Here is a 25,123-nt window from a genome sequence, read left to right on the forward strand (position 1 = left end):
GCCTTTAATGCCTGAATGAAAATCCTTTGCAGTCAATGACTGCCTGAAGTCTGGAACTCATGGACATGACCAAATGCTGAGTTTCCTCCCTCGAGATGCTTTGCCAGGCCTTTACTGCAGCTGCCTTCAGCTGCTGCTTGTTTGTGGGTCTTTCTGCCTTCAGTCTTGTCTTCAGTCAGTGAAAAGCATGCTCTATTGGGTTGAGATCAGGTGACTGACTTGGCCATTGAAGAACATCCCACTTCTTTGCCTGGAGAAACTCTTGGGTAGCTTTGGCTGTATGTTTTGGGTCATTATCCATCTGCAATATGAAGCAGCGTCCTATCAGTTTGGCAGCATTCGGCTGAATCTGAGCAGAAAGTATAGCCCTATACACTTCAGAATTCATCCTGCTGCTTTTATCACCAGTCAGGTCATCAATAAACACCAGTGACCCGGTTCCATTGGCAGCCATACATGCCCATGCCATAACACTGCCTCCACCATGTTTGACAGATGATGTGGTATGCTTCGGATCATGAGCTGTTCCTTTCCTTCTCCATACTTTTCTCTTCCCATCATTCTGGTACAAGTTAATCAGTCCAAAGAATCTTATTCCAGAACTGGGCAGGCTTTTTTAGGTGTTTGTTGGCAAAGGCTAATCTGGCCTTTCTGTTCTTGAGCGTTACCAGTGGTTTGCACCTTGTTGTGAAGCCTCTGTATTTACATTCATAAAGCTGTCTCTTGATTGTAGATGTTGACAATGACATGCCTACCTCCGCAAGAGTGTTCTTGACCTGGCTAGATGTTGTGAAAGGGTTCCTCTTCACCGTGAGCAGAATTCTGCAGTCATCCACTTTAGTTGTCTTCTGTGGTCTGCCAGGCCTTTTGCTGTTGCTGAGCTTGCCAGTTAAGTCCTTCTTTTTCAGGATGTTCCAAACTGTTGTATTGGCCACTCCCACTGTTTTTGCGATTTCTCTGATGGGTTTTTGTTTCCTCAGCCTAATGATGGCCCCCTTCATTCACATGGACACCTCTTTGGACCTCATGTTGGGGGTTCCAGTGAACAGCTACCAGATGCAGATATAACACTCAGAACCACCTCCAGGCCTTTTATCTGCTTGATTGGTCATGGGGTACCCAGGAAACAGGCTACACCTGGCTATGCAGCTGTTTGTCAGCCATTCGTTCCATTACTTATGAGCCACCAATGATGGGTGTATGTGTATGCCACTGGCTGTCCTTCCTGAATGGCTAATGCCCCACTTTTGTCAAACCCCTTGAATTACAGCTGAAAGTCCTGACTTTGCTCCCATCTGGGTGTGTTTCCTTTCAACTTCAATGTGGTGGTGTACGGAGGCCAACTGCCAAAACAGTTATCTTTGTTCCAATATTTCTGGCCCTGACTGTATGTAAGAAAGTGGATAGGAGCAGCACTGGCATCTATGGACTATTGATTTATTAATGAGCAGCTCTCAGGAATCCCCTTCATGGATCACTGCCTTGTTGTGGCGAAGGGGCTTGCGTAACTCAGTGAAGCCATAAGGTATGCTGTGCAGGGCCACCCAAGATGGACAGGTCATGGCGGAGAGTTCTGACAAAATGTGGTCCACTGGAGAAGGAAATGGCAACCCACTCCAGTATTCTTGCCAAGAAAACCCCATGGAAGAAGCTCAAATATTTTGGCCACCTAATGCGAAGAGAAAACTCACTAGAAAAGACCCTGATGCTGGGAAAGATTGAAGGCAAAAGGAGAAGGGGACAGCAGAGGATGAAATGGCTAGACAGCATCACTGATGCAATGAATATGAACTTGAGCACACTCTGGAAGAGAGTGGAGGACAGGAAGGCCTGGCGTGCTGTGGTCCATGGGGTCACGAAGAGTCGGACATGACTTAACGACTGAACAACAACAACAAGCTTTCAGGAAACAAGCCATAGTCCACTTCCCATCCAAAAGGAGTTTAACCTAGACATCTCAAGACAGAAAATAGCTAGATTTTTTAACTAACTCCTCTTGGGGCTTCTTGCAAAAGCAAAGTACAAAACTTATAAAATGTTTCCCGTAACATTTAGTATGTATATAAAAAGGTCGGGGGGAATCAAACAGCACCAATTTTAATCAATGTTTATTTATAAACATAACATTTACTATAAAAGCTGTGGTATTTTAGACATTTTTTAACTTTCCAGAGGCATTTTAGAATAAATATCATGAATGGAGATTAGTGTAATTGGTATTTAACATTAATCCATTTGGTGACGTTGCATATAAAGTAGCCCTCTTTTGGCTCACCAACTTTTATATCATGTATCGGTAACTACAGTAGATAACGGAATTTAAGTCTACATAACAAGAATAAAGGACCACTATGAAGTTTTGAGATTGAAATATATAAAAAATAATTATGACATGGCTATGCCTGCTCTCTAAAGAAATGAAAAGCTAAATACACTTTTTGGAACACTTAGAAAAACCCATTACATATATTATATTGGCGCATCAACAGTAAACCACTCTTCGAAACACGTATTTACCATTTCAAAACAAACATAGTAGTAAATCATTACAGTTTTCTCCTGCCACCCCACTGACCCTCCCAAAAAGACTTTTGAAGCAACGGAGATGTCACACTTATAACAGCACAGAGCTGGAAATAATGAGGGATGAAGCACGAACAATCCTCCTGTGTAGTAATTTGAAATGAACTTATGAAGAGGACGAGCTGGCAGTTTCCCCCTCTGCCCCCCAAAAATCTGCGCACTGGTGACTAGTCAATGCTTGCTGAGAAATTGGAGCTGTGATCCATGAGTGCTTGACTAATCAGGTTTAGATACATGTGAAGTTAGCTGCCGCCATCTTACAGTTACATGAGAGGAGGAGAAAGATGGTCAGTTACATTTGTAAGTGGCCTTACCATAAAATTCTGTTTGTGTATAAAATGCTGCAGATGAAAAATCCTGTTAAAGAGAGTTCAGGCTACTGTTATGCTCTTACTGAAAACTGGCAGGATTTCCAGGCTACTGTTTTCAGTTCCTGGGGAGTAAGTCTCATTGATCTCAGTGGAGCTGATTCTGAGAAGACATGCATAGAATTGCACTGTAAATTTGTGTAGCTCTGCAGGATTCTCACAACTTTGCACATCAATTTAAAACAAATTGTGCACAAATGTAAATGAAAGTGTTCACAGTCCATTGGGATAGCGCCCTGTGCAAGCCCCACTGAAAGGAACAGGAGCCATGCAAGAACACATCATTTCTTGCTGTTGTGCAAGTTTTATTTCAATGGGAGGTTTACAGAAGTTCCCACTGGATTGTACACAAGGAGCGCAGTGAAGTGCACTGAAGCACCATCGATTTCCAAGGGTCTTAAACATGTCCAACTGTGCAGTGGATTCTGGCCAAGTCCCAACCTCCTGCGCATCCACTGAATACCCACTGAGATCAGTGAATACCCACTGGTACTTAGGGAACTCTCTCTGCATGCCACACTGCATCCTAGACACATGTGCAAAAGTGCATCTACATCAGCACAAACCCACGGGTCAGTTGTGCAACTGCTCCACTCTCAGCCAGCAGTGTGCACAACAGACCAGTGCTGCATCGGCCATATGACAACGCACGCCCAAGCTAGGGCTTCCAGAGGACACACCTGTGGTGTCAGTAGTGAGAAGAATGCCATACTGCCATCTGTTAGTATCTGGTCCTTACCTGGCATGTCTACCTAGGTTTAAAAGGTGCAGTGCACATCATCACACTTCTCCTTTCTGCTCCTTTGGAGTGGCAGCAAAGGAGGTGCAGCAGACACAGTGCGTGTACAGGCTCTTCTAGACAGCTACAACTGTGGGGGGCTGGACTCCCTGTTCCACTGCTTCTGACCCCTGCTGCCCTCCAAGATGTTTCAAGCTAGGCAGTCCTCACTGGTTCATATGGCTAACAGAGGGCCATTTGCAAGCTGACTTGTGGAACTGAGCATGTGGGTATCCCAGGGGTAAAGTACTTGGCCTTCCCCTGAAAACGGCATTGCTTAAATTGGAGCATGCCATCAGGCTGAGTCTCAAGAACAGCCTATGCAGAAGCAGAGGCCATGTTCTGAATAGGAGTCCCAGTATTCATACCCCTAATGCAGAGCTTCCCAAACCTGTGTGAGCTGACACTCACTTTTTCCTTGAATTAGAATTGCAGGCGTACTTCACTGCTACACCCAACAATGTTTCCTTCTGTAGCGTGTGAAAGAATTACCCAGCCCCAGAAGGGCTTATTCCCAGCATTTCTGCATGAGCCACTTAGAGCAGTGGGCAGAAAGTTGATCTCCAGTTATTTTGGACTTCACCTCCCAGCATTCCTGATCACTGGCCATACTGGCAAGGGCTTGGGAGAGCTTGAAGTCCAAAATGTGTGGAGATCTACCTTCTGCTCCCCCCTGACTTAGAGGGTTCCGCCTTGTAGCAAGTTCAGATTAGCTATTTATGCAACGGCAAGTCTCCTCAGAAGGTGGCTAATTCTGCTACATCTCTATGACTGGTATTTCCCCATGCAGAAGCACAGCAGAACGATCTGCCGCCAGCTAAGTTGACGGGAAGGAGGCAAGGATGATCGAGCAGTTAATCATGCAGAGACACAGCAGGCAGCCTCCCCTGTTCTTTGGACTCCTAGGAGCCTTTCATTATGTAATCATTTCATTTCGCACAGCACACTAGCAGGGCTCTGACAGTCTATAGGTTGGGTATGACTGCCTGAATGTCACTGGGAGTAATCAATGGTGCAGCAGATGGGGTGGGGAGGGGCTTACACGAATCTCTGGCTTCAGTTTTCATATTGTGCATTTCTTGTTTTGCAAAGAGGTATTATAACTACAGCACAATCCATGCAAACTTCAAAGCTGTCCAAATGCATCCCCAACAAACTACGCCAGTGACTATTCACTTTCTATGCCAATCGCTGTCCTAGGGAAATTTTTTTTCTTTTTAAAAATACCATTATTACATCCATGTGTCACTGGCAACTGTGTAACAGCTTTGTATTTTCTAAGGCACCATTGTAATGAAATGCGTAACTTCCTATCAGACAATGATATGGTTTAAAATAGACAACAACAGCGTACAAACGCTTTCAAGTGGCAAAGGAGACATTTTTGTATGAGCATGCAACTGCATGTCAAGATTCGCCTAGCCATATAAATAAATAGTTACTGAGTGACCCTAAGAAAATATTTATTGCTTACCTAAGAAATGTAAGGTATTTCTTCTCACAAACACAGCAAGAGACCACTGATGTGTAAATATAGCCATAATACAACAAGGACTCTCAATTAATTTAGTTTTTTTTCTTTAGTATTCTTAAGGCAGCACAAATATTCGTTTCCTTTTTAATGACCACCTTCTGGTACTAACAACATATACTGTCAAATCACTGTTTCCTTTACTCAGCCTGCTGAACATGCCAAATAGTACCACTCACAGAGCACTATTTTACTGCTAAACCAAGTGTACTGCCTCCGATAGGCACACCAGTTCCATAGCCGGTGGTAAAATGTTAATAAGAGACCCATACAGTGCATTTAGGCTGAACGAGCAACAAATTCAGTTATCAAATTTTGGCCTGTCTTCCATTTTTATACGTTCAAAAGCTCCCATTATCATCAGGGAGAGGGATAGTTCTTGAGCGATTTTAATAGCATCATTGTTGTTGCTTCCCTCATAGTTGATTCTTAAGCTGCTCCAGGAAGTCACGTTACATATATGTAATTGGGAGGCTATGCAGGAAGAGCATATGTAGCTACTTCCTACACCAATGCAGTTGGTGTGGGAAGTAATCAAAAAATGTACACATGGTCCCCCAACCCATCACATATGTTATCAGAGTGGTGTGGGAATCAATCATGGCAAAGTGGAGACCAGGCTGCTAAGGTAACTTAAGAATGGTCTCAAAGTGATGTAAATAAATACATGTTCAAACATTCTCTGTGGACCATTGACTCCTAAGCACTCCCAGCTTCGTTCCCATTTGGAATATTTGGAGCAGGCTTAAAAGGCAATGGCTTGTGAAGCCTCAGCATGTGATGACCAATACCACCAGTGAATCCATCCCACAGTTGACATGTGAGTAAGGGCAAGAGATCTTGCTCTGTTTCTTTTTGGATAAACATATCCTAATCATAATCATGTTTATGTGGAAGTAGATCCCATTGGCTTCAAGTGAACCGACTCCCAAGTATGTGTGGTGAGGATTTCATCCTAAACCATATGACTAATACCTTATATTCATATGGGCCCTTTAGATGTTCCTTTTTTTCCTTTTAGTTCAATATGTGCATGATCACTGGGGTACATTTTATAAACTATGCAAATGATTCCGCATGTAGCAACTTTACTGAAAGGAGGGGTGGGGGAGACATAAATCAGGAGTCCCTTAATTGTACCAATCATTGAATATTCAATTTCATGTGTACCCACTCTGTGCAAAATGAATGTGTCTACTATCCAAAGTTCCACAGGGTTCCCACGTGCACACAGTGGGCAATATCCAACCTACCCACTGCTACAGCAACAGAAAGCTAGCCGTTCTAAAATCAGTCCAAAATGAGCGGAAACACTTGTTTCCAGAATGGGGCAGGTCAGAGGAGCTTGCAGAAGGAAGCTCCACTGACCTGTTCAATCTGGAAACAAGCATTTCTGCCTGTTTCCGGGGTTGGTTTTTGAACCGCCAGGTTCCTGTTGCATGAGCGGTAGGTCCCGTTTGTGCAGCAGATCGAGCAGGAGTGCAATGGCAGTATTGGATACTGTCTGTCCCATTCCTTTTAACACTGGATAAAGCTTTCTGCATGTGACCTTATTGCACGTGTGCATCTTCCCTTATTGTGCATGTGCATCTTTCCATCACTGTGAATGGCAGCCTTGGCTTCTAGTCCATGTACACTGTGGGAAGCATGCATAATAGGCAGTTCTATATTAAGTATTTATATGAGGAAGGATTTATTTTTTATTATCTCAGGGTAGCCAAATTCTGCATCCTCAGGAGCCATTCTGTTCTCCACTCTAGATAGTGGTATGGGGTACAGATCAGCTGTTCACAACTGGTCAGACTCTATAATATATTGGCTATTTAGGACTAAAGGTTTCAGTTACAGTACACATGCACTGAGGCACAGTTGAGCCATTATGTACTAACTCCAAAGGGGAGATGTAACGTTAGGGTTGTTTTTTCCTTAGAAGTAAAATTCTGAGCTTTACAACATCGTCATTAAAATTGGACAGGGTTACCAGAGGCCAGGAAAAATTGCTTCCGAGTCGATCCAGCTCATTGGCTGCCAATTGGCTATTCCTAATTTCTGCAACTACTGGTTCATTAATGCCTTCATTCATTAAAATAATTTGTTATTACAAGGAGCGTTGGTCTATGCACACAAAGATTGCATGACTGTAGGTGAAATAATTTATTTATAGAATTCCTACCCTCCACTGAAGGTAATATAGTAAAATGTTTCAGAATTACAGTATGTTTTATCAAATTAGTGTCTTTGTATAAAAAAAGTTACCACTTCAGTAACAAACAGGAAGTTGCTTTCTGTGATGCTGCTTGATTTCTCTCTCTCTCTCTCTCTCTCTCTCTCTCTCTCTCTCAAACGCAACTAATTAGGTTAATATGTTGGCATATTATAGAACTACAAAGGTTGTGTAAACTTAAAATTCTCAGTTCCTAGTCATATTAAAACAGAACAGGTTTATTGCATCTTTATTTCCTAGTTACTTTCAAAAGAGCAGACTCCAAAACCAAACGTAACTGATAGCATGGAACACGCTCTCATGGGAGGGTGGGGAGCTAGATGTCCAGAGATGTACTTCATGCACACAATGTAAGTGAATTAAAGGAAGGGAAGTTATGCATTGCATTCGAAAGTAGCCGATGTAGCCTCTTATGCCAGCCTTTCAAAATGAGATGAGAGCTATGAAGTCCATGGACATAAGCTCTTACAAGTGATTGTCCAGAAGCAGCCCCAGCAACATAATGGTGATGTTAATCCTCGCAGAAAACGTACGTGAGCAAGACTGAGGTCCATGTCACAAGGTTGTTGGCTGGCCAGCAGCTATATTACAAAAAAAGAAAGGGGAAGAAGTGAAAGCTAGGATTTATTCATTATGTCAGAAACAATGCACAGCTAAATTATATGCTTCATATCCTAATATTCTTGGTTGTTCTTTTCTTCTTCAAAACAGACCATGTAAGAGTGAAGTCAGACCACCTTTGCTCTAAAACACAGCTGCAGATGAAATAAATGTGCCTTCTGGATAATAAAATAATAAACTGAAAAACACCAGACATATCAACTACCCCTGTTCACTGACAATTTCCTCCCCTACTTTGTGTGCGTGTGTGTGTGTGTGCGTCTGTGAGAGAGAAAGAGAGAGAGAGAGAGGTGGTGGGGGTGGGGAGAGAGAATGTTTACAGGAAAAAATGGTTCTGGTACCCTGCTTAAAAAATGCTGCTAAATTAGAGGTGCCTTGCACAGATCTCAAAGATGTTGATTCAGCACACCAAAGACCTGCAAGCTGCATAGCATCAGCATGTTCATCCTGCCTTTATTCCTTACCTGTCCATAGGTGAAGAGCGAGGAACTGCTTGCAATCCAAAGGCTACCCCAGGGGTGGGGTTGGTGATATAGGCAAAAACCGTACCTCCACGTTATACCTTTTAAGATACCTTTGAAGAGAGAGGATATTGCCTCTCATTGTACTCCAGTGCATGGAGTGGAGGCAGGCAGGAACCCCCATCAAGTGATGATGTGCATGTGGGAAAGAGCCTCCACAGATGTGACCCTAGTGCATGGGCAACAAGAAGCGCATGTACCTTGTGCTTCCTGTTCCCTTCATCCTCTCCAAAATAGAATTCCCCATCTCTTACCTCCCATGCCTCTGCAGAAGTTTCGCAAGTTATCCACGTGTCTGGGAGGAAGATACGTGAAAGTTCTATTTCAGAGAAGGCAGTAACTCCCCTACATGCATGTAATTCCATGATGGGGGTCCTTGTGTCGAAAGGTGGAGAGGGGCCCCACCACTGGCCCCACCCTTGACATGATGCAGCTTTCGCACCCTCTCCGTCCCCATATTAGGTTTGGAGGTGTCAGCATGGGAAGCCTATGTGCTTAGACCGCTACATGCAAAGGCATCCTACATTGCCCCTTTCAACACGTTGAACCCTTTTTTTGAGGGTTGGGGTGAGTGTGAGCGTTTGATGGAGGACAGGTCTGTACAAGAAGGATCCTGTGGGAACTGGAGAAATACTTGCGTGCTCACACTGGGGGGAACTGGGCAATTCACACACAAGGAAGAAGTAGTTGAGGATGAGTGCGTGCGACCACCTGTCACTTCCTCCTGACTCCTAAACCTCAGTTAACTGAGTAACTGCACCAAGCTGTAGGGCTTCTTCACATGGAACTTTTATCCTGCTATTGAGATTGCTCACTCACAGAAGTTTGTGGGCCCTTTAGATGAAGTCGTGAACCTCCAGGGCGTCTCCCACACTAAATGACCTTTATTCCATTTTTAAATAGATAGATAATGAGCTATCAAATTACTGTGCTTGGGTTCCACTTGAATTCCCTCTGTGAAAAAGGAAAAGCTGCAAGAAGAGGAGCTAGACCAATGGAATATATGGAAGACTCAGAGAAGGGGGAAAAGGAAGTGTGTGTAAAGGGAGTCCGTTGTGATCCTGCATTTAAAATGGAAACAGAAATCCCCATTTTAAATGCAGGATTTAAGGCTGGTGTAGAGATGCTTGTAACCTTGGTTGCACACTAAACTCTGTCCAACTCTTTAAGATTGGAATATGGAAGAGTGTTGGGAGAGGAACTAGAATCCACCTATGTGTTTTGATCGTACAAAGCAAGAGTGCTTTCTTGGTATCTCTTAACAGTTAAGACATAACTAATGCATATTAAGCAATCCTGAGGATGCATTTCTTGGTCAAGAAGCATCCTTCTGGTTTGGACCTAAATCCATCTAGACCAGTATCTTTTGCAAGAATCAAGAGCGACAGGCACACCCAAACAATCTAGTAGAAATTGGCCAGTGGTCCTTGCTATATAGCAAGATATGTAGTTAGATTCTAAGTCAAAGGAGAATGTGGGTTGAAAAAAAGCTGCTCAGCTACGAAATCAAATGGCTGAGAAGCTACATAACAGCACCCTCTACCTTGCAGAATGTGGAAATGTTTCCAAGCTCAACAAGCTCTCCTCTTTTAAAAAACCCCAGATTTTCTTTCTCAGAAAAAACAGATGTACATCTGCTGTGGTTCTTTCCAATATCCATAACATGCACCAGCAGACAGGGGCAACATTGCTCTTGAGGCTGCCTGGCACAGGTTTTCTTGTGCTAAATTAGCATGAGGTGGGCTATTGGGTGTGGGGAAGGCAGGTGGTATAGCACGAAATGTACTCTGCACTGTCTTTAGCTGAAAGATCAGTGCAAATAGGCTAATGGAGAGAGGCAGGAACAGTCTCTGTCTCCTCCAGGCATCTTACACTGATATTTGAAAGAAAAAAAAGGAGAAATAAGCCCTATTCAGGCCCTTGCCAGAACACGCTTAAAGTGGGTTGAGGGACAGGCATGCAGACCTGAATTGGCAAGGTCTGAACAGGAGCTCTACTTGCCAACACTAGAAGCCCTATTCAGGTGTTCAGAAAGGGGTTAAAATCAACACGGGAGGGGAGGGAGCACTCCAGCCCCACCTCACCCCCTCCTCAGGCTTGTGGCCCTCTATTTGTGAAGGGTGACTGTCTGAAGAGGAGAGCCTCCTCTATCCATGTGGCCTCTCCATGCAACTGAGAACACTGGGAAATCAGGGTTTTCAATTGCATGGAGAGCCCCCATGGATCCTTTCTGAATGCCTGAATAGGGCTAGAGTCATCACCAAATCAGGACAAATCGAGGATGTTTCTCCCTCTGCTGCACCCCCCACCCCCACCCTGCTGCAGCCTTAGCTCCTGTGCCTGTTTTAAAAATTACATGGGTGAAGAAGTAGAACATGAACTCTGCAACGTTTATGCAGATATGAGTATCCTGTGGGTTCCTTCACCGTTCCAGCATACAGGGATTATGCTAAAAAAAACATGCTAGCATCCCCTCTTCTATGTACCAAAGCCAACTTTTTAAAGGATTAAGTCTCATAATTAAGGATTAGTCTCAATGACGCTAGATACTGTTTATTTTTCTTTGTGTAATCTTTTCAGGTAACAATGCAACTGACAGGGAAAAGATCTGGGGCAAAGTCTGTAACAGCCAGGGCCTTCTAGTTGTGTTGCAATACAACTCCCATCATTCCCAGGCAGCCAATGGCCTTGCTGGCTAGAAATGATGGGACTTGCAGTCCAGCATAACTAGAGGGCACCAGGTTGGGGAATGCTGGCCTATACACTTAAAAGAAGTCATTATAAAAATCACCATTCACTGTAGTGTATAGGTTAGATGATCAGAATGGAATTTGGGAGACCCAGATTCAAATCCCCACTCAGCCAAGAAGCCTGCTGGGTGACCTTGGGACAGTCACTGTCTCTCAGCCCAACCTACCCCACAAGGTTGTTGTTACAATAAAATGGGGTGGGGAGGGAGGAATAATTAATACTGCCCTGAGCTCCTTGGAGGTTTATAAACGTAATAAATACATAAATAGATTTAAAAAAAGGAAGCAGGGAAATGATGTTCAATGCATATTGCCATATGACTGATATACACTTGAAATTCTTTTCAACAAGAAACTAAAATCATTTCAAGATTATATGTTGGACAAACATGTAAATAGCTACTTGTCTGTTCTTCCAGGACAGGTGCAAACTGCCTCCATGTGACCAGGTATGATCAATCCCAATTTAAGCACTTTTAAGTCCCTCTGATTTCAGTGGGATAGTTAAGTAAGTGCTCTCCAGTTGATATCAAAGACGACTTTAAGCCTGCAATCCTATATGCACACTTACCTGGACGTAAGTCCTGTTGAACACAGTTGGACTAGATGAGTAAATGTCTGTAAGATTTGCACTGCTAGGATGCAGTCCTAAACATAATTTAGGCCTTGCTTCTGAATAAACAAACATAAGATTGTGCTGTGAAGTGCTTAGTTTTGGTTGGCTCATTTGTTCATGAGTTTCTTTGATGTGCCACAAGTTATTCTGGGAAACCAACTGGTATGTATGGATAAGTGGACTCATAGAAGGTTTTGTGGGCTAGTATAGGTTCTGGATATATTTGCAAGGCTGCTGCAGTATGCAGTGTTGAAAAGAAAATAACACAAAACAAAATGGGATATATCAAACTGAGAACAGCCAGTGGTACTTACTCCTGGATCTGATGTAACAATCATTGCAGTTGAGAAGACCATTTCTAATCCGGACATCTGTTCCGCTCAACGCATCTCCAAGCTGCCCCTTGCAAATTCCACACTATTTATTGACAAGCAGGGGATACAGAAAGGGTTATATAATATATGCAGAGGATATCTACACCACAAACATTTATTGGTTTTATATCAACTTACCTGTCATGGTGCCCCTCCCTCCCTGAATCCTGGGAATTGTACTTTGGGGACAGTGCTAAAAAAATTCACTCTTCTATATTTCTAGACCAGGGGTGGGAAACTGTGGGAGGTCCGTGGGGCTGTTTTTACCCCCCTGGACCTTCCCCCTGTAGTCCGCGCTAGGTTAAAAGAAATCACCAATTTGCTGCTGAATTGCTCAGAAGCATTAAAAGGGTTAAAATTTTGCTTGTTTGCAAGCAAATTTGACCCTTTGGTGCTATGGAGTGGTAAAATGGACACATTTAGCTTGGAAACAAGCTCAATTAGAACCTCTTAGTGCTCTGTAGCCATTACAGAGTGTCATTTTGTTTGTAAATGAAAAAGAAAGAACTTAAAACAAAAAATCAGGGAGCAGTGGGGGCCTCATGCAGCCTGCATGTTGCCCACCCCTGCCCTAGACCTCATGCAGGTCTACAGTTCTCAGGATTCCTTAGGGATAGGGAATGACAGCTTACGTCAGTGGTGCAGACATGCCATGTCAGCCGGAACCTTATTTGGATTAAAAGACAAAAGGTCTTTCACTGGTTGCTCTCCACAGTCCAAGTCTAACACTCAATCCACTTCAGCAGGGGCAGCGAACTGGATTGGTCCTGTGGCCTGGATTGCCTCCCAGGATCAATTGGGAGGGCCAGATCATGTCAAGGGGCAGGAACCTCCCTTCCCTCTGATGTCAGCCAGCCCATTTTCCCTTTAGCTGTTCACAGAAAGCATCTTTTCTTCAGCATCATTGTCAAAACCAGCACCCAAGGCCAGCCCCCTTTGACTAGTACAATTTAAGGGGAAAACTAGTACACTTCCCAGGACCATATTATGAAAAACATGGGCTCTAGGCCCTGTTAGTCTGCTTAACAATCGATCTGGTTAAAATGGCCTCTATTCTCCATAGTCAGAAAAAATAAATCCAATGCAGGGTCAAGTACAGATATTGTCAATGGTTCTGCAACCTTTCCAGGAACCACCAGTGATCTACAGGCCAGAGTTTGATAACCTCTGGACTAGGTGACAAGAGAGAGGAAGACTGTTTACAGGGCAAGAAAAAGCCATAAAAGGGGGGGGGGAGCGAACAGAGGGCACCAAGTGTTTCTATGTACATCAGGATGGGGAACCTTCAACTTGAGGGCTGAATTCGATTTCAGAGAAGGTCTTGGGGTCCACATTCCAGTGCTTGGCAGGGACAAAGGCAAAGGAGGTGAGGGCAAAAATACAAAACATACCAGCATGTTGTAGCTTAAAGCTCTTACTGCCATATTGTCGCGCAAAGCCTTAGGAGAGGTACTTCAGCCTTTTAGATGGTGAAAAATTGCACAAAAGCCGGCCAAATACCAAATGATTGATGTTTGGGGGAAAGGTGGGGGAACCACCTGGGGAACACTGGAGGGCCAAATTGAGACCCCAAGAGGGCTGGATTTGGCCCCTGGGCCTGAAGTTCACTACTCCTGATGTATATCCTATTTTTATTCCTTTTACCCTCACAGAGAAATATATATGAAGAACTGTTATGCAATGCTTCTAAGGGTCCATCTTCATAATGATACCTTATAACCCCTGGCAGGAGAAGCTCTGGTGGGATTTCTCTTCAATCTGGCTGTAACATCTAGAGCAGCTCACTACACAAGCACTCAGGATGGCAGGTGCCCCCTAAAACATTTGGCACTGGCACAGAGGGGTGAGGGATCCCCATGGCAAGCACCACTAGACATCTCAGCTGTGGTGAGGGAGCTGCCAACGAGAAACTTTTTGCCATAGGGAGAAGGAAATCAGCAGGCCAGCCTTTAGTGGGGAAGAATAAGTATTCACAAGTCAATCCTACCCTGAAGCACTGAATATGGAAGTAAAGACCCAGTGTCTCGATGATCATGGCAGCGCCTTTCCCCAGAGGTTGTCCGCAGCTGGAGCAGAGCTTCTTTCCACTGATAGACCTGAAATGACAAGACTGGGTTAAACTCTTTCCCCCAAATGCTGTGGTCCCAATGAATGCCATGCCCCAGCGGCTGGCTGTATGGGAGGGAAGCTGCCAGTGCCTTGGAAAGGTTAATATGTTTTTATGAATGTAATCGCTCTGAGGGCATTTGCCAATTGGGCTGTATATACATTTAATAAATAAAATAATAAATAAAATAGATAAAGGTTCCCAGCTAGCCACTGAGCGGAGGAAGACTGCAGCTGCTCAGCCATTACTAGCCAAGCAGGGAATCCTTTGCCCCTTGCCTCTGAGAGATCAGGTGGGAGGGCTACCCACATTTTTGAAGCCTTGTACTAAGGCCACATTATGCATGGTGGCTGCCTGGGCTCCAGGATGTCATTTGCAGCGCACAACCAAATTACAGGAAGCATCTGGAGTGGAAACGGCTGGCATTTTCTTCATCAGAGCACCCCCTGGTGGACAACAAACAGACTGCAGCACAGTTCATGTTGTTTCCATAATCCTGTCAGCTGTGCGGCCTAGCGGGTAAGTGGTGCTGGCTGAGGCACTCACAGGCACGTACAACAAATACTATTATAGTTACTGTATGAGTTCCTCCTAACATAAGCAGTGTGTGGATGAGCTCCAAGTCCATGGTGTGTTGTTGGAACCCTGCAGTTAGATCCACCATCTCCCACAAGCCCTGGCTCCACTGAATGTAGCACAGGAGCAACATCTGATTATTTGTAAAATCAGCTCATAAATATTATCAAATGTAATACATATCTTCAAGAATATTCAATCTCCCTATTCGCACACATGAACTGCTCAAAACTATGTTCACCAGTTAGAAAGTTTGGCTTCTGATCATAACTTTGTAGAGCAGTTAATCAGCTTGCAAGATTCCTTATTGGCCTTTTATACCTGTTAGGTGACTGGCTCTGAATTGTAGGAGAACCTGGTGATCCTGGACCAGTTCTAGAGCTCTCTTGACAGCCCGCCCTGAAGTACGAAGCAGAAAAGAACTCTGGTGAAGTTTCTGAAATAAATGTTTCATCCCTCAGTTCAGGGCTGGGAGGGAAATGGGGCAGGCCCTGGCTTGGAGCCTCAAATTCTGAGTGGCCTCTAGGAAGGCCTTCTTCTGCCTCAGGCAGGATTGGTGTGTTGGCAGACCCCTAAGGGGGTTTAGGCCCCAGACCTGAGCGGGCTGGGTTTCTGGCTTAGGAGCTAACGTCAGGCCTATGCAAACCACAGACCTTATGGTAAAACTTTTCTTGGGCCATGCTCCTTCAAACTCCAGATGAGGGGTTACAAGTTTAAATGGTCCCTCATACGAACAAACAAATCGCCCTACATATTCAGAACTATCATTATGGGGTGAAGGCTTGGCTGGAAGCTTTCTCCCCGATATCACATTTAGATGATGATGATGATGGTATTATTATTATTAATAATAATGGCAGAAGCCTTCAATCGCACGATCTCCACCTATCTTCTGACATAGTATAATCCAGGATCATTTTACCACATGATCTACATTTGTATCAACCACCTGTCAGATGCAATATTCTTTCCCACAGGGTGGCCCAGTAGTTGGTTTTGCTAGTCTGCACTTTGGACAGGGTCAGCAAACACAGGACTCCCAAGACAACCTCTTCCTCCTCCCCAGGGTCCCTCTCTGAGGGGTCTGTGGTATCATATCATAGAACAGTAGGTTGGAAGGGGCCTATAAGACCATCGAGTCCAACCCCAAGTCCAACTACCTTAAAAGTACTATCAGTACTATCTCTTACTATGCAGATTAATGCTCTTACTATGCAGGTTAGGGTGCAATCCTATGCATGTTTAGGCAGAAAAAACTCCTACAATTACAGGATTTTTTTCTGTCTAAACATGCATAGGATTGTGTCCTTAGTCATGTAAACTAGCACAGAAGCCTACATTACTTACCTTCTAAGTTCTCTTGTGGAACTGACCGGCAGACCTAAATTATGTTCGTATGGTGAGTTTTTCTGTTTGACATCTGAAACACGTGGGCTCTGTTTAGTTAATGATTGCTGATTCCATGGAACATCTGAAGAAAAAGATTCAAATTAAGTAAAAACTTGCATATTAAGCTGTCATTTGTCACAGAGGCATTTTTGAACTCTACATAGGAGGAAAAAGAAAAAGAAGTAATAAAGAACCTCAAATAATATACAATTATATTGTTACGCCGGTCAAGTGTGGCGAGGCCCTTTTCTCTGGTCTTCTCTTGTAGTTAAGTCTGAGTCAAAAATTCTGCACAGAGAATTTTTAGCTTGAAAGATGGGGAGAGGTGAAAGATGGGGGTAAAAATAAAGGGTTGGACAGAAAAAAGGAAAGTTTTACTATTTATTTATTTATTTATTTCTATACCGCCCAATAGCCGAAGCTCTCTGGGCGGTTCACAAAAACTAAAACCAAACAACACACAATAAAACAATTTAAAATATATAGAACATTAAAACCACAATATAACAATACAACCACAATAAAACCTAGCAGCAGTACAGGAGTTTAAAATACAGATTTAAAACAGCAAAGATAAAAATTTAGAAAGCTAAAATGCCTGGGAAAATAAAAAGGTCTTCACCTGGCGCCGAAAGGAGTACAATGTAGGCGCCAGGCGAACCTCACTAGGGAGCTCATTCCAGAGCCGGGGTGCCACAACAGAAAAAGCCCTCCTCCTAGTAGCCACCCGCCTCACTTCCTTTGGCAGGGGCTCACGGAGAAGGGCCGCTGATGATGATCTTAAGGTCCGGGCAGGCACATATGGGAGGAGGCGATCCTTCAGGTAACCTGGCCCCAAGCCGTTAAGGGCTTTGAATGTTAATACCAGCACTTTGAATTGGGCCCGGAAATGGACCGGCAGCCAGTGCAGCTGGAAAAGTACTGGCGTAATATGAGCTCGCAGGCCAGTCCCTGTTAACAATCTTGCTGCCCTATTTTGGACCAGCTGAAGTTTCCGGACCGTTTTCAAAGGCAGCCCCACGTATAACACATTGCAGTAATCCAGACGAGAAGTTATCAGAGCATGGATAACTGTAGCTAGGCTATCTCTGTCCAGATAAGGGCGTAGTTGGTATACCAGCCTAAGCTGATAAAAAGTGCTCCGTGCCACTGAGTTCACCTGTGCCTCAAGTGACAGTTCTGGATCCAAGAGCACCCCCAAACTACGAACCTGATCCTTTAGGGGGAGTGCAACCCCCTCCAGAACAGGTTGATTATCACCTAGCCGGGCAGACGAACCACCCACTAACAGTACCTCCGTCTTGTCTGGATTGAGTTTCAGTTTATTGGCCCTCATCCAGTCCATTACCGTGCTCAGGCACTGGTTCAGAACAGCCATTGCCTCACCTGGTTTTGATGAGAAAGAGAGGTAGAGCTGGGTGTCATCCGCATATTGATGGCACCTCAGCCCACACCTCCTGATAACCTCCCCCAGCGGTTTCATGTAGATGTTAAACAGCATGGGGGATAGAATAGAGCCCTGTGGAACCCCATGGCACAATTGCCATGGCACAGAGCAATAATCCCCCAGCACCACCTTCTGGAATCGGCCATCCAAGTAGGAGCGGAACCACTGTAGTGCAGTGCCTCCAACTCCCAACCCAGACAACCTATCCAGAAGGATACCATGGTCGATGGTATCGAAAGCCGCTGAGAGGTCCAGGAGAATCAACAGGGTCGCACTCCCCCTGTCCCTCTCCCGGCAGAGGTCATCCCACAGGGCGACCAAGGCAGTTTCCGTTCCAAAACCAGGCCTGAAGCCCGACTGAAATGGATCTAGATAATCCGTTTCATTCAAGAGTGCCTGGAGCTGTCCTACAACCACCCGCTCAAGCACCTTGCCCAGGAAGGGGATGTTGGCCACTGGCCTATAATTGTTAACATCCTCTGAGTCCAGGTTAGGCTTTTTCAGGAGTGGTCTAATTACTGCCTCTTTTAAAGCGGCAGGCACCACTCCCTCTCTCAAGGAGGAATTTACAACCTCCTGGACCCAGCCGGACAACCCCTCCTTGTTTGATTTAATAAGCCATGAAGGGCAAGGGTCAAGCACACAAGTGGTCGATCGGACTTGGCCAAGCACCTTGTCCGCATCCTCAGGCCTCAGTAACTGAAACTCATCCAATAAAACTGTACCAGACGGTGCTCTGAACGCCTCTACCAATGGAACTGCATTAATCGTGGTGTCCAATTCATGACAAATCTGAGCGACTTTATCCTCAAAGTGCTGCGCAAACCCGTCACAGCGTGCTACCGAGGGTTCCACCGTCTCTCTCCCTGGCCCAGAATGTAACAGGCCGCGAACCACTCGGAAAAGCTCCGCCGGACGACACTGAGAAGATGCAATGCTGGTGGAAAAGAACTGCCTCTTTGCCACCCTCACCGCCACAGAGTAGGCTCGATAGTGGGCTCTTACCTGTGTTCGGTCAGACTCAGCACGAGTTTTCCTCCACCTGCGTTCTAGCCGTCTCCCCTCTTGCTTCATTGCCCTCAGCTCAGGTGTATACCAAGGAGCTGGCCGGGCTCTGCTCAGAGGGAGAGGGCGCTTGGGTGCGATCGTGTCAACCGCCCGAGTCATCTCTGCATTCCACAGAGCGACCTGGGCTTCGACAGGAGCACCAGCCATACCAGCAGGAAAATCCCCCAGAGCCCTCTGGAATCCATCGGAATCCATTAATCTCCGGGGGCGGACCATTTTAATAGGTCCCCCACCCTTGCAGAGGGGAAAGGCCGCCAGAAGTCTAAACCTCAGCAGGAAGTGATCTGACCATGACAAAGGGACAGATGTTAATTCCTCTACTTTCAGATCACCATCCTCCTGCCCAGTCGAGAAAACTAGATCAAGCGTGTGTCCTTTTATATGCGTTGGGCCAATGACATGTTGGGACAGCCCCATGGTTGTCATGGCAGCCATGAAGTCCTGAGCCGCCCCGGATACAGCGGCCTCAGCATGGAAGTTGTGATCACTGTTCACATCACTGTTGTGATGGCAGTATTTTTTTCTACACTTTTCTTTGCTGCTGTTGCAAATGGCGACCACAGCTGAGCATATAGTGGTAGCTGCCTACCAGCCAATGCTCCTATGGTTGCTTAAAAAATATTTCTCAATGGGTTTCAATGGCTAGGAGATGCTTGCTTAAATGGACCCTGATGGCTGTTAACTGCTAGCTGCCAGACACACAAACCCTGATTGGGTGGAGTTGGAATGAAACAGTTTGGCAGTTTGAAGTCTGGCTGTTGAAGATGACAGAGTTTTGCAGCTGGCTGGTAAGATGCAGTATTTGGGTGGTGGTGGGGAGTTAGGCTTCTAATGCATGCTATTTGCTTTTGGGAGAACTGATGGCAATTTATTGACTAGCATTATCTGTCTTGGTGTTTGTCTGAGCATGTGGAGATAGTTAGCAGCTCAGACTCAGAATGGGAACAGCCAGAACCGGGGAGGCTCCCTCCCTGGTGAGCTCAGATATGGCAAGGCCTTCTTCTCAAGACCTTGGCACACAGATGGCTCGACCTGAAGGGCCCCCCACTTTCCTCCTCCATGAGAATCCAGGTCTCGGGAGGAGGAGAGTGAGGGATGTGATTTGAGGGATTCTAGGGTCCATCGCAGAGCGAAGCAGGAAAAGTTAGAGGTGGAGCTCAGACGCTCCTCCAGGTTGGCTATGTGTGATAGCCTATGTAGGAGGCAGCCACTGTAAGGGAGGTGCATCTACCCTAAGCTAGTCTGGCAGTGAAATTCTTGTTCAAACTGCAGGCAACTTCTCTAACTTCCACTTTGGCTTCTCTATTGGTATTTGTAATATTGGGGAGTAGCCGTTTCTTTTGTAGCCTGAGAGTTTCCTAGAATTTGCATTTGTAAAGAACCTGGCCATTAACTAATAAAGTAGTGAGCCTGAAGCCTAGTATCTTGGAGTGTGTTGACTGCAAAGGGAGAGGACGAAAGAACATGACAGTGTTTGAGTAGCCCCCGTACTTGTACATATGTAAGTCAGTTGATATTACATGAGTACAGGTACTCTCCCCTCACAGTGAAACTGATCCTATAGAGGTTGCCTATGGAATCACGAAGAGTCAGACACGACTTAACGACTGAACAACAAATGGAATCACTCAGGGGAGTGGGGAGTTATGAAATAAGAATATTATGAAATAAATATAAAATAATGACATGCAATGATCTCAAATCAGACTTTTGTACACTTTTCTAGACAGAAATTCTTTCCTTCCAGGCACATCTTAATGCCTTAGAAGAATGCACATCTTAGGAGAAGTGCTGCAGTATGAGTGTACAAGTAAGGAATACATTGCACCGAGCTGGAAAACTCAACAAAAGAATAGTAAAGAGGACGTGATCTGCAAAGCACATTGTTGGGGGCAACAGAACTTCACATTAAGATTCAGATAACCCTCTGCAATTTGGGATGCTTTATCTTAATGCTATCAAAGCTTTCTGTTAACATAAAAAATCTGTCATCAACATATTTAGGTACCATACACTCACTCTACTGAAGTTGGTTTGTTTTACTTTGGCAGAGAATTTTGAGATTTAAAATCTTAGATCTTATTCATGCACCTAGAAATGCTTCACAAATATGTCTAATCAGAATGGTTGGTTTTTGCCCATATCATTTTACTGAATATAGAAAAATAGACTAACAGAAGTAATACTATAGTAATAATAGCAGGGTCTTGTGGTACACATTTGTCCTAAGAGTAATAGGCACAAATAATAATCAAAATTTATTAATAGCTATTAACTGAGCATGGTTACATGTTAGAACATCTTAGAAAGCCGAAGTGTTTACTGCCAATGTTTTGATTTTAACATGCATTTCAAAATTGTATAAACAGGTTCCATTTTACACAAAGCAATTCAAACTATTTGCATTCTCTAAATCTCCTCTAAATGTAAACATATATGTAATACTAGCAGGGAGCATAGTAGACGCTACTTTAAATGCAAGATGAACAGAGTCAATGTAGTTTCCATTTGTACCTGAAGTTTTTTTTTCTTTTTAAGAAATTTAAAATGTCTTCACATACCCTGACATAGCGGCAAAGTCATTTTGGTGGGCGACATACATTCTGACATGGCCATCTGGTCATCTTGCTCATTTCTTCTCTGATTACTGGTTTCTAGATATCCATCTTTATTTACAGTGCTGATAAACAGAAAACACATTTTACAAAGAAAGGTAGGAACAATATCAAATGGTCCTATTTAATAAATTGATTGTGCCAAATCTGCCCATGGGTAGAATTTGAGGAAGGTTCAGATGGCTCTAATTTGGCTATCCAGTTCCAAGTGTAGGCACATGGGTATTGTCAGCTGACTTTTCTAATCCACTCAGTGACAAACATGCAATACCAAATAGAATAGTGTATCTCCCCACCAGCTTACATGGGTGACAGAAACTGGTGTGTTAGGTATGCCTACTCTCCTAATCCAATTAATGACTAACAGTAATAGCAAATAGTAGAATAGTAGATTCTCCTGCCAGTGTAAATGGGCTACAGGAACTGGGAAGTTGTGTGTAGGAAAAGCCGTAGCTGCACTGTCCAAATGGCTGGCTAAGAGTTAATGCAGGAGTGTTCCTAGGGAACAGGGTATTTGTCTGTCCCCAAGAAAACACACTCAGGCTCCCAACTGTATACCACAAAATGTAACTGGGAACACAGGAAGTTGGTGCCAGTACTTGCCAACAAATGTCCTGGCACTTAGAAACAAATGAAGATAGAGTTTTATAAACACACCTTACTGAGGGCTGATTCACAAATGCATGTGCATCACTCAACAACACAACACTCAGTAACTCACAAATGGAAGTATTCCCATTTGCAGTACTGCATTTGAGATGATGGGAATAATTTGTTTGGTATTTGACCTAGTGGCAGCTGTTTCATACATGAAAGCCAACAATGTATGTTATCAAATCATCGAGTAATGAACATATATGTATGAACTTGCTCTCAGAGCAGCTTTGGGCATGACGATAAAGCAAATGGAGCAGGAAGCATAAGTATCTTGAGCTTCCTGTTTCTGCCCTTCTTTATCTTATCCAAAACAAAACGTTTGCAGCTTTCCTGGTGGTGAGATTGCTCAAGCATATATTCCTCTGGAATAAACTCCTGCATGGATTTGCCCTATGATTTATTTTTTTTTACACACCTCATGTTCCCCTCCCATGGTTCATGTTCCTTGTTTTTCAAAAAGGATGTGCTGTCTTGTTCACAAAATATTTTTTTCAGTATTCTAACTTCCTTTTGCTTATCCTCCTCTTCAGAGTTGCTCATATCTACCATATTCTACCAAAAAGAGAGACAGACAGACAGAGAGATTATAGATATTCATATAAACTTGACTAGGATATCCCATATGAAACAGGTGTACAGAACTCCTGAGAACTGTAAGTGTTTAAACACATAAAGGGAAGGTGATCAGAAGACAACATAGGCTCAATCCTGCTATCACACTGAACTATGGTTTGGGCTTCCAAACTACAACAGGCAAACCATTTTAATTTCCCAGCCTCTGAACACACCTCTTCATAGGTTCACTCCTATTTCCATGATATGGCAATTTCTCAAGGCACAGTAATGACTATAACAATGATTTGTCAGTTCAGACACTGCACAAACCATGGTTTGCAAGCACACTTCAAACCATGATTTCTGATTCTTGTTTGCCAAATGCTTGCAAACCAAGGTTGTCAGTTGGAACATCATGCCAAGCTATAGGCAAGCTTTGCTTAACCATGGATTGACATAATTATCTATCAACTATGAATTCAGCCATAGTTATTATATTATTGCCTTCCCTTTTTAAGCTATATACAATCCAAAGCATCTGGTTGCTGTACACATTCCATTAATTCAAAACTAGGGCTTGGATCCAAAGTTCATGCTCATGGAACAGGGCGCTTTCAGGTCCCAATTCCCCTTTCCCCCTGCAGCCCCCTATGCTTCCTGACAATCTACTCCAGAGGGTCGGGGACTCCTGCAACACTGAGGAGGTGGTGCAGGGGCTGCAGGGTGACAGGAGAATGATCAAAATCTCCTCCATTCACAGGAAGGGCCATTTCATAAACAGAAAGACTCCTTCCATGAGCAAAAGAGCACCTTTTGATCCAACCAAAAGGTGTTTTAATTAAACATTTTTTTCAAAGCTAAGCTCAGCTCAGCTCATGAAACAAAATGGAATGGCTTACTCTTCTGGTAATCATCTAGGTTTAAACAAATATTTAACTTTATATTCTAGATTTGGAAAGCTTTGCTTTAACAGCCTTGTTTTTGCCACCTCCAGCTTGATTCTCCAGTTTCATCAGTGAGCTCACCACAGTCCCGTTTCCATCTGTCAGAGAGGAAGAAGCGGACAAGGGTTCCGCAGAGCTTGAAGTAACTGTGAATGGAACCACGGTATCCGCAATGATCTTGCGTTCCTAAAGAGGAGGAAAAGCTGTCAGAGTAGCACTATGAATAATCTTTGAAAGAGGGAACATTAAGCCAGCCCCATACTAGGAATCAAAACTAGGAATCCAGTAAGATACAATTCAGGTGTGCCTTTTTCTGATTTATCCTGGGAGAGGAATGGGATGGGGGGGCAATGGGGGGAAACAGCCAGGAGCCAGGTATAATGACAATTTAATAATAGAACTTATGGAATGAAAATTGCAAAAAAGAAAAAAAAAGAGGGAGGGATTTGGTGCTATGCGGGGCTCCTAGATCAGCTCTTACCACTTATCTGCCCTGCTACTTGGACCTACTGGCTATTTAGCTTCAATCTTCATGGTCCCTTTCCTTTTTAAATTCTTTGAAAACCAGAATCTTGGAGCCAGACCACCACAAAACAAACAAACCATTCATTGGGAGTGTAGGTATTAGGTGTTTTTGGTGGAGGGAACATGCCAGCTTGATTATTAGGGATTATCATAATGTGCTGCCAGGTTGTTGTTGTTGTTCATTCGTTCAGTCGTGTCCGACTCTTCGTGACCCCATGGACCATAGCACGCCAGGCCTTCCTGTCCTGCGCTCTCTCCCAGAGCGTGCTCAAGTTCATATTCATTGCATCGGTGATGCTAGGTTAGCTAATGGCAAATACTGCTGGCCATGGCCCTGCTTGTTTACAATCATACGAGCAACCATACTGAGAATCCAGACACATGGTTTCATCTCTTGGCTTGAAGCTTCCCATAGCAAAGGCGAAATGAAGAAGCTACATAAGTTCTGCATGGAAGTATTGGCTTTCTGAATCCTGCAGTGCACACATAAGGAGGTACAGTTCCTACGCCTTGGTTTATATCCTAAGGTGCACATTGCAGAAGGTGGATCTAGTCAGCACCAGCTGTGTTGTCTGTGCAACTGCCTTTCTGCTTTGTGCACCAAAGTGTACACAGACTGGCAGCATGGGAAGCTCTTGTACTTACATACCCCAAAGAAAGGCCACAACTGGTGATCAGAGAGTATTTGATGAGTGTGTTGGGCATCCAGGTAGGTGTATAAAAAAGCTGATTTACTACACCTTGGTAATAATATGGATGTTTTCATGTGTCTACCAGATCAAAGGACTCAGAAATCTGCAACCCACGCCAACAACTGAAGACACTAACTGTATTCAGTCTTGCCATTTCAACACTGAATGTCAAATGCACACAA

The 25,123-nt window shown here is 44.1% G+C and overlaps 1 protein-coding gene across 1 annotated transcript in view; it reads right to left on the reverse strand.

Annotated features, from left to right (window-relative positions):
- Positions 1 to 2,099: 2,099 nt before the first annotated feature.
- The window catches only part of LIMCH1 (LIM and calponin homology domains 1), a 273,734-nt gene continuing 250,710 nt past the window's right edge, over positions 2,100 to 25,123 (reverse strand). Inside the window, 8 exon segments of the mRNA XM_084859780.1 lie at positions 2,100 to 8,065; positions 12,307 to 12,409; positions 14,354 to 14,462; positions 15,371 to 15,448; positions 16,397 to 16,520; positions 21,515 to 21,633; positions 22,641 to 22,777; positions 23,806 to 23,910. Of these exon segments, the coding sequence (XP_084715906.1) occupies positions 8,040 to 8,065; positions 12,307 to 12,409; positions 14,354 to 14,462; positions 15,371 to 15,448; positions 16,397 to 16,520; positions 21,515 to 21,633; positions 22,641 to 22,777; positions 23,806 to 23,910 (801 nt within the window). The 3' untranslated portion in view covers positions 2,100 to 8,039.

The sequence above is a fragment of the Heloderma suspectum genome, chromosome 5 (assembly GCF_057233095.1).
Source record: "Heloderma suspectum isolate Gila_16-S chromosome 5, 16-S_ref, whole genome shotgun sequence".
NCBI lineage: Eukaryota > Metazoa > Chordata > Lepidosauria > Squamata > Helodermatidae > Heloderma > Heloderma suspectum.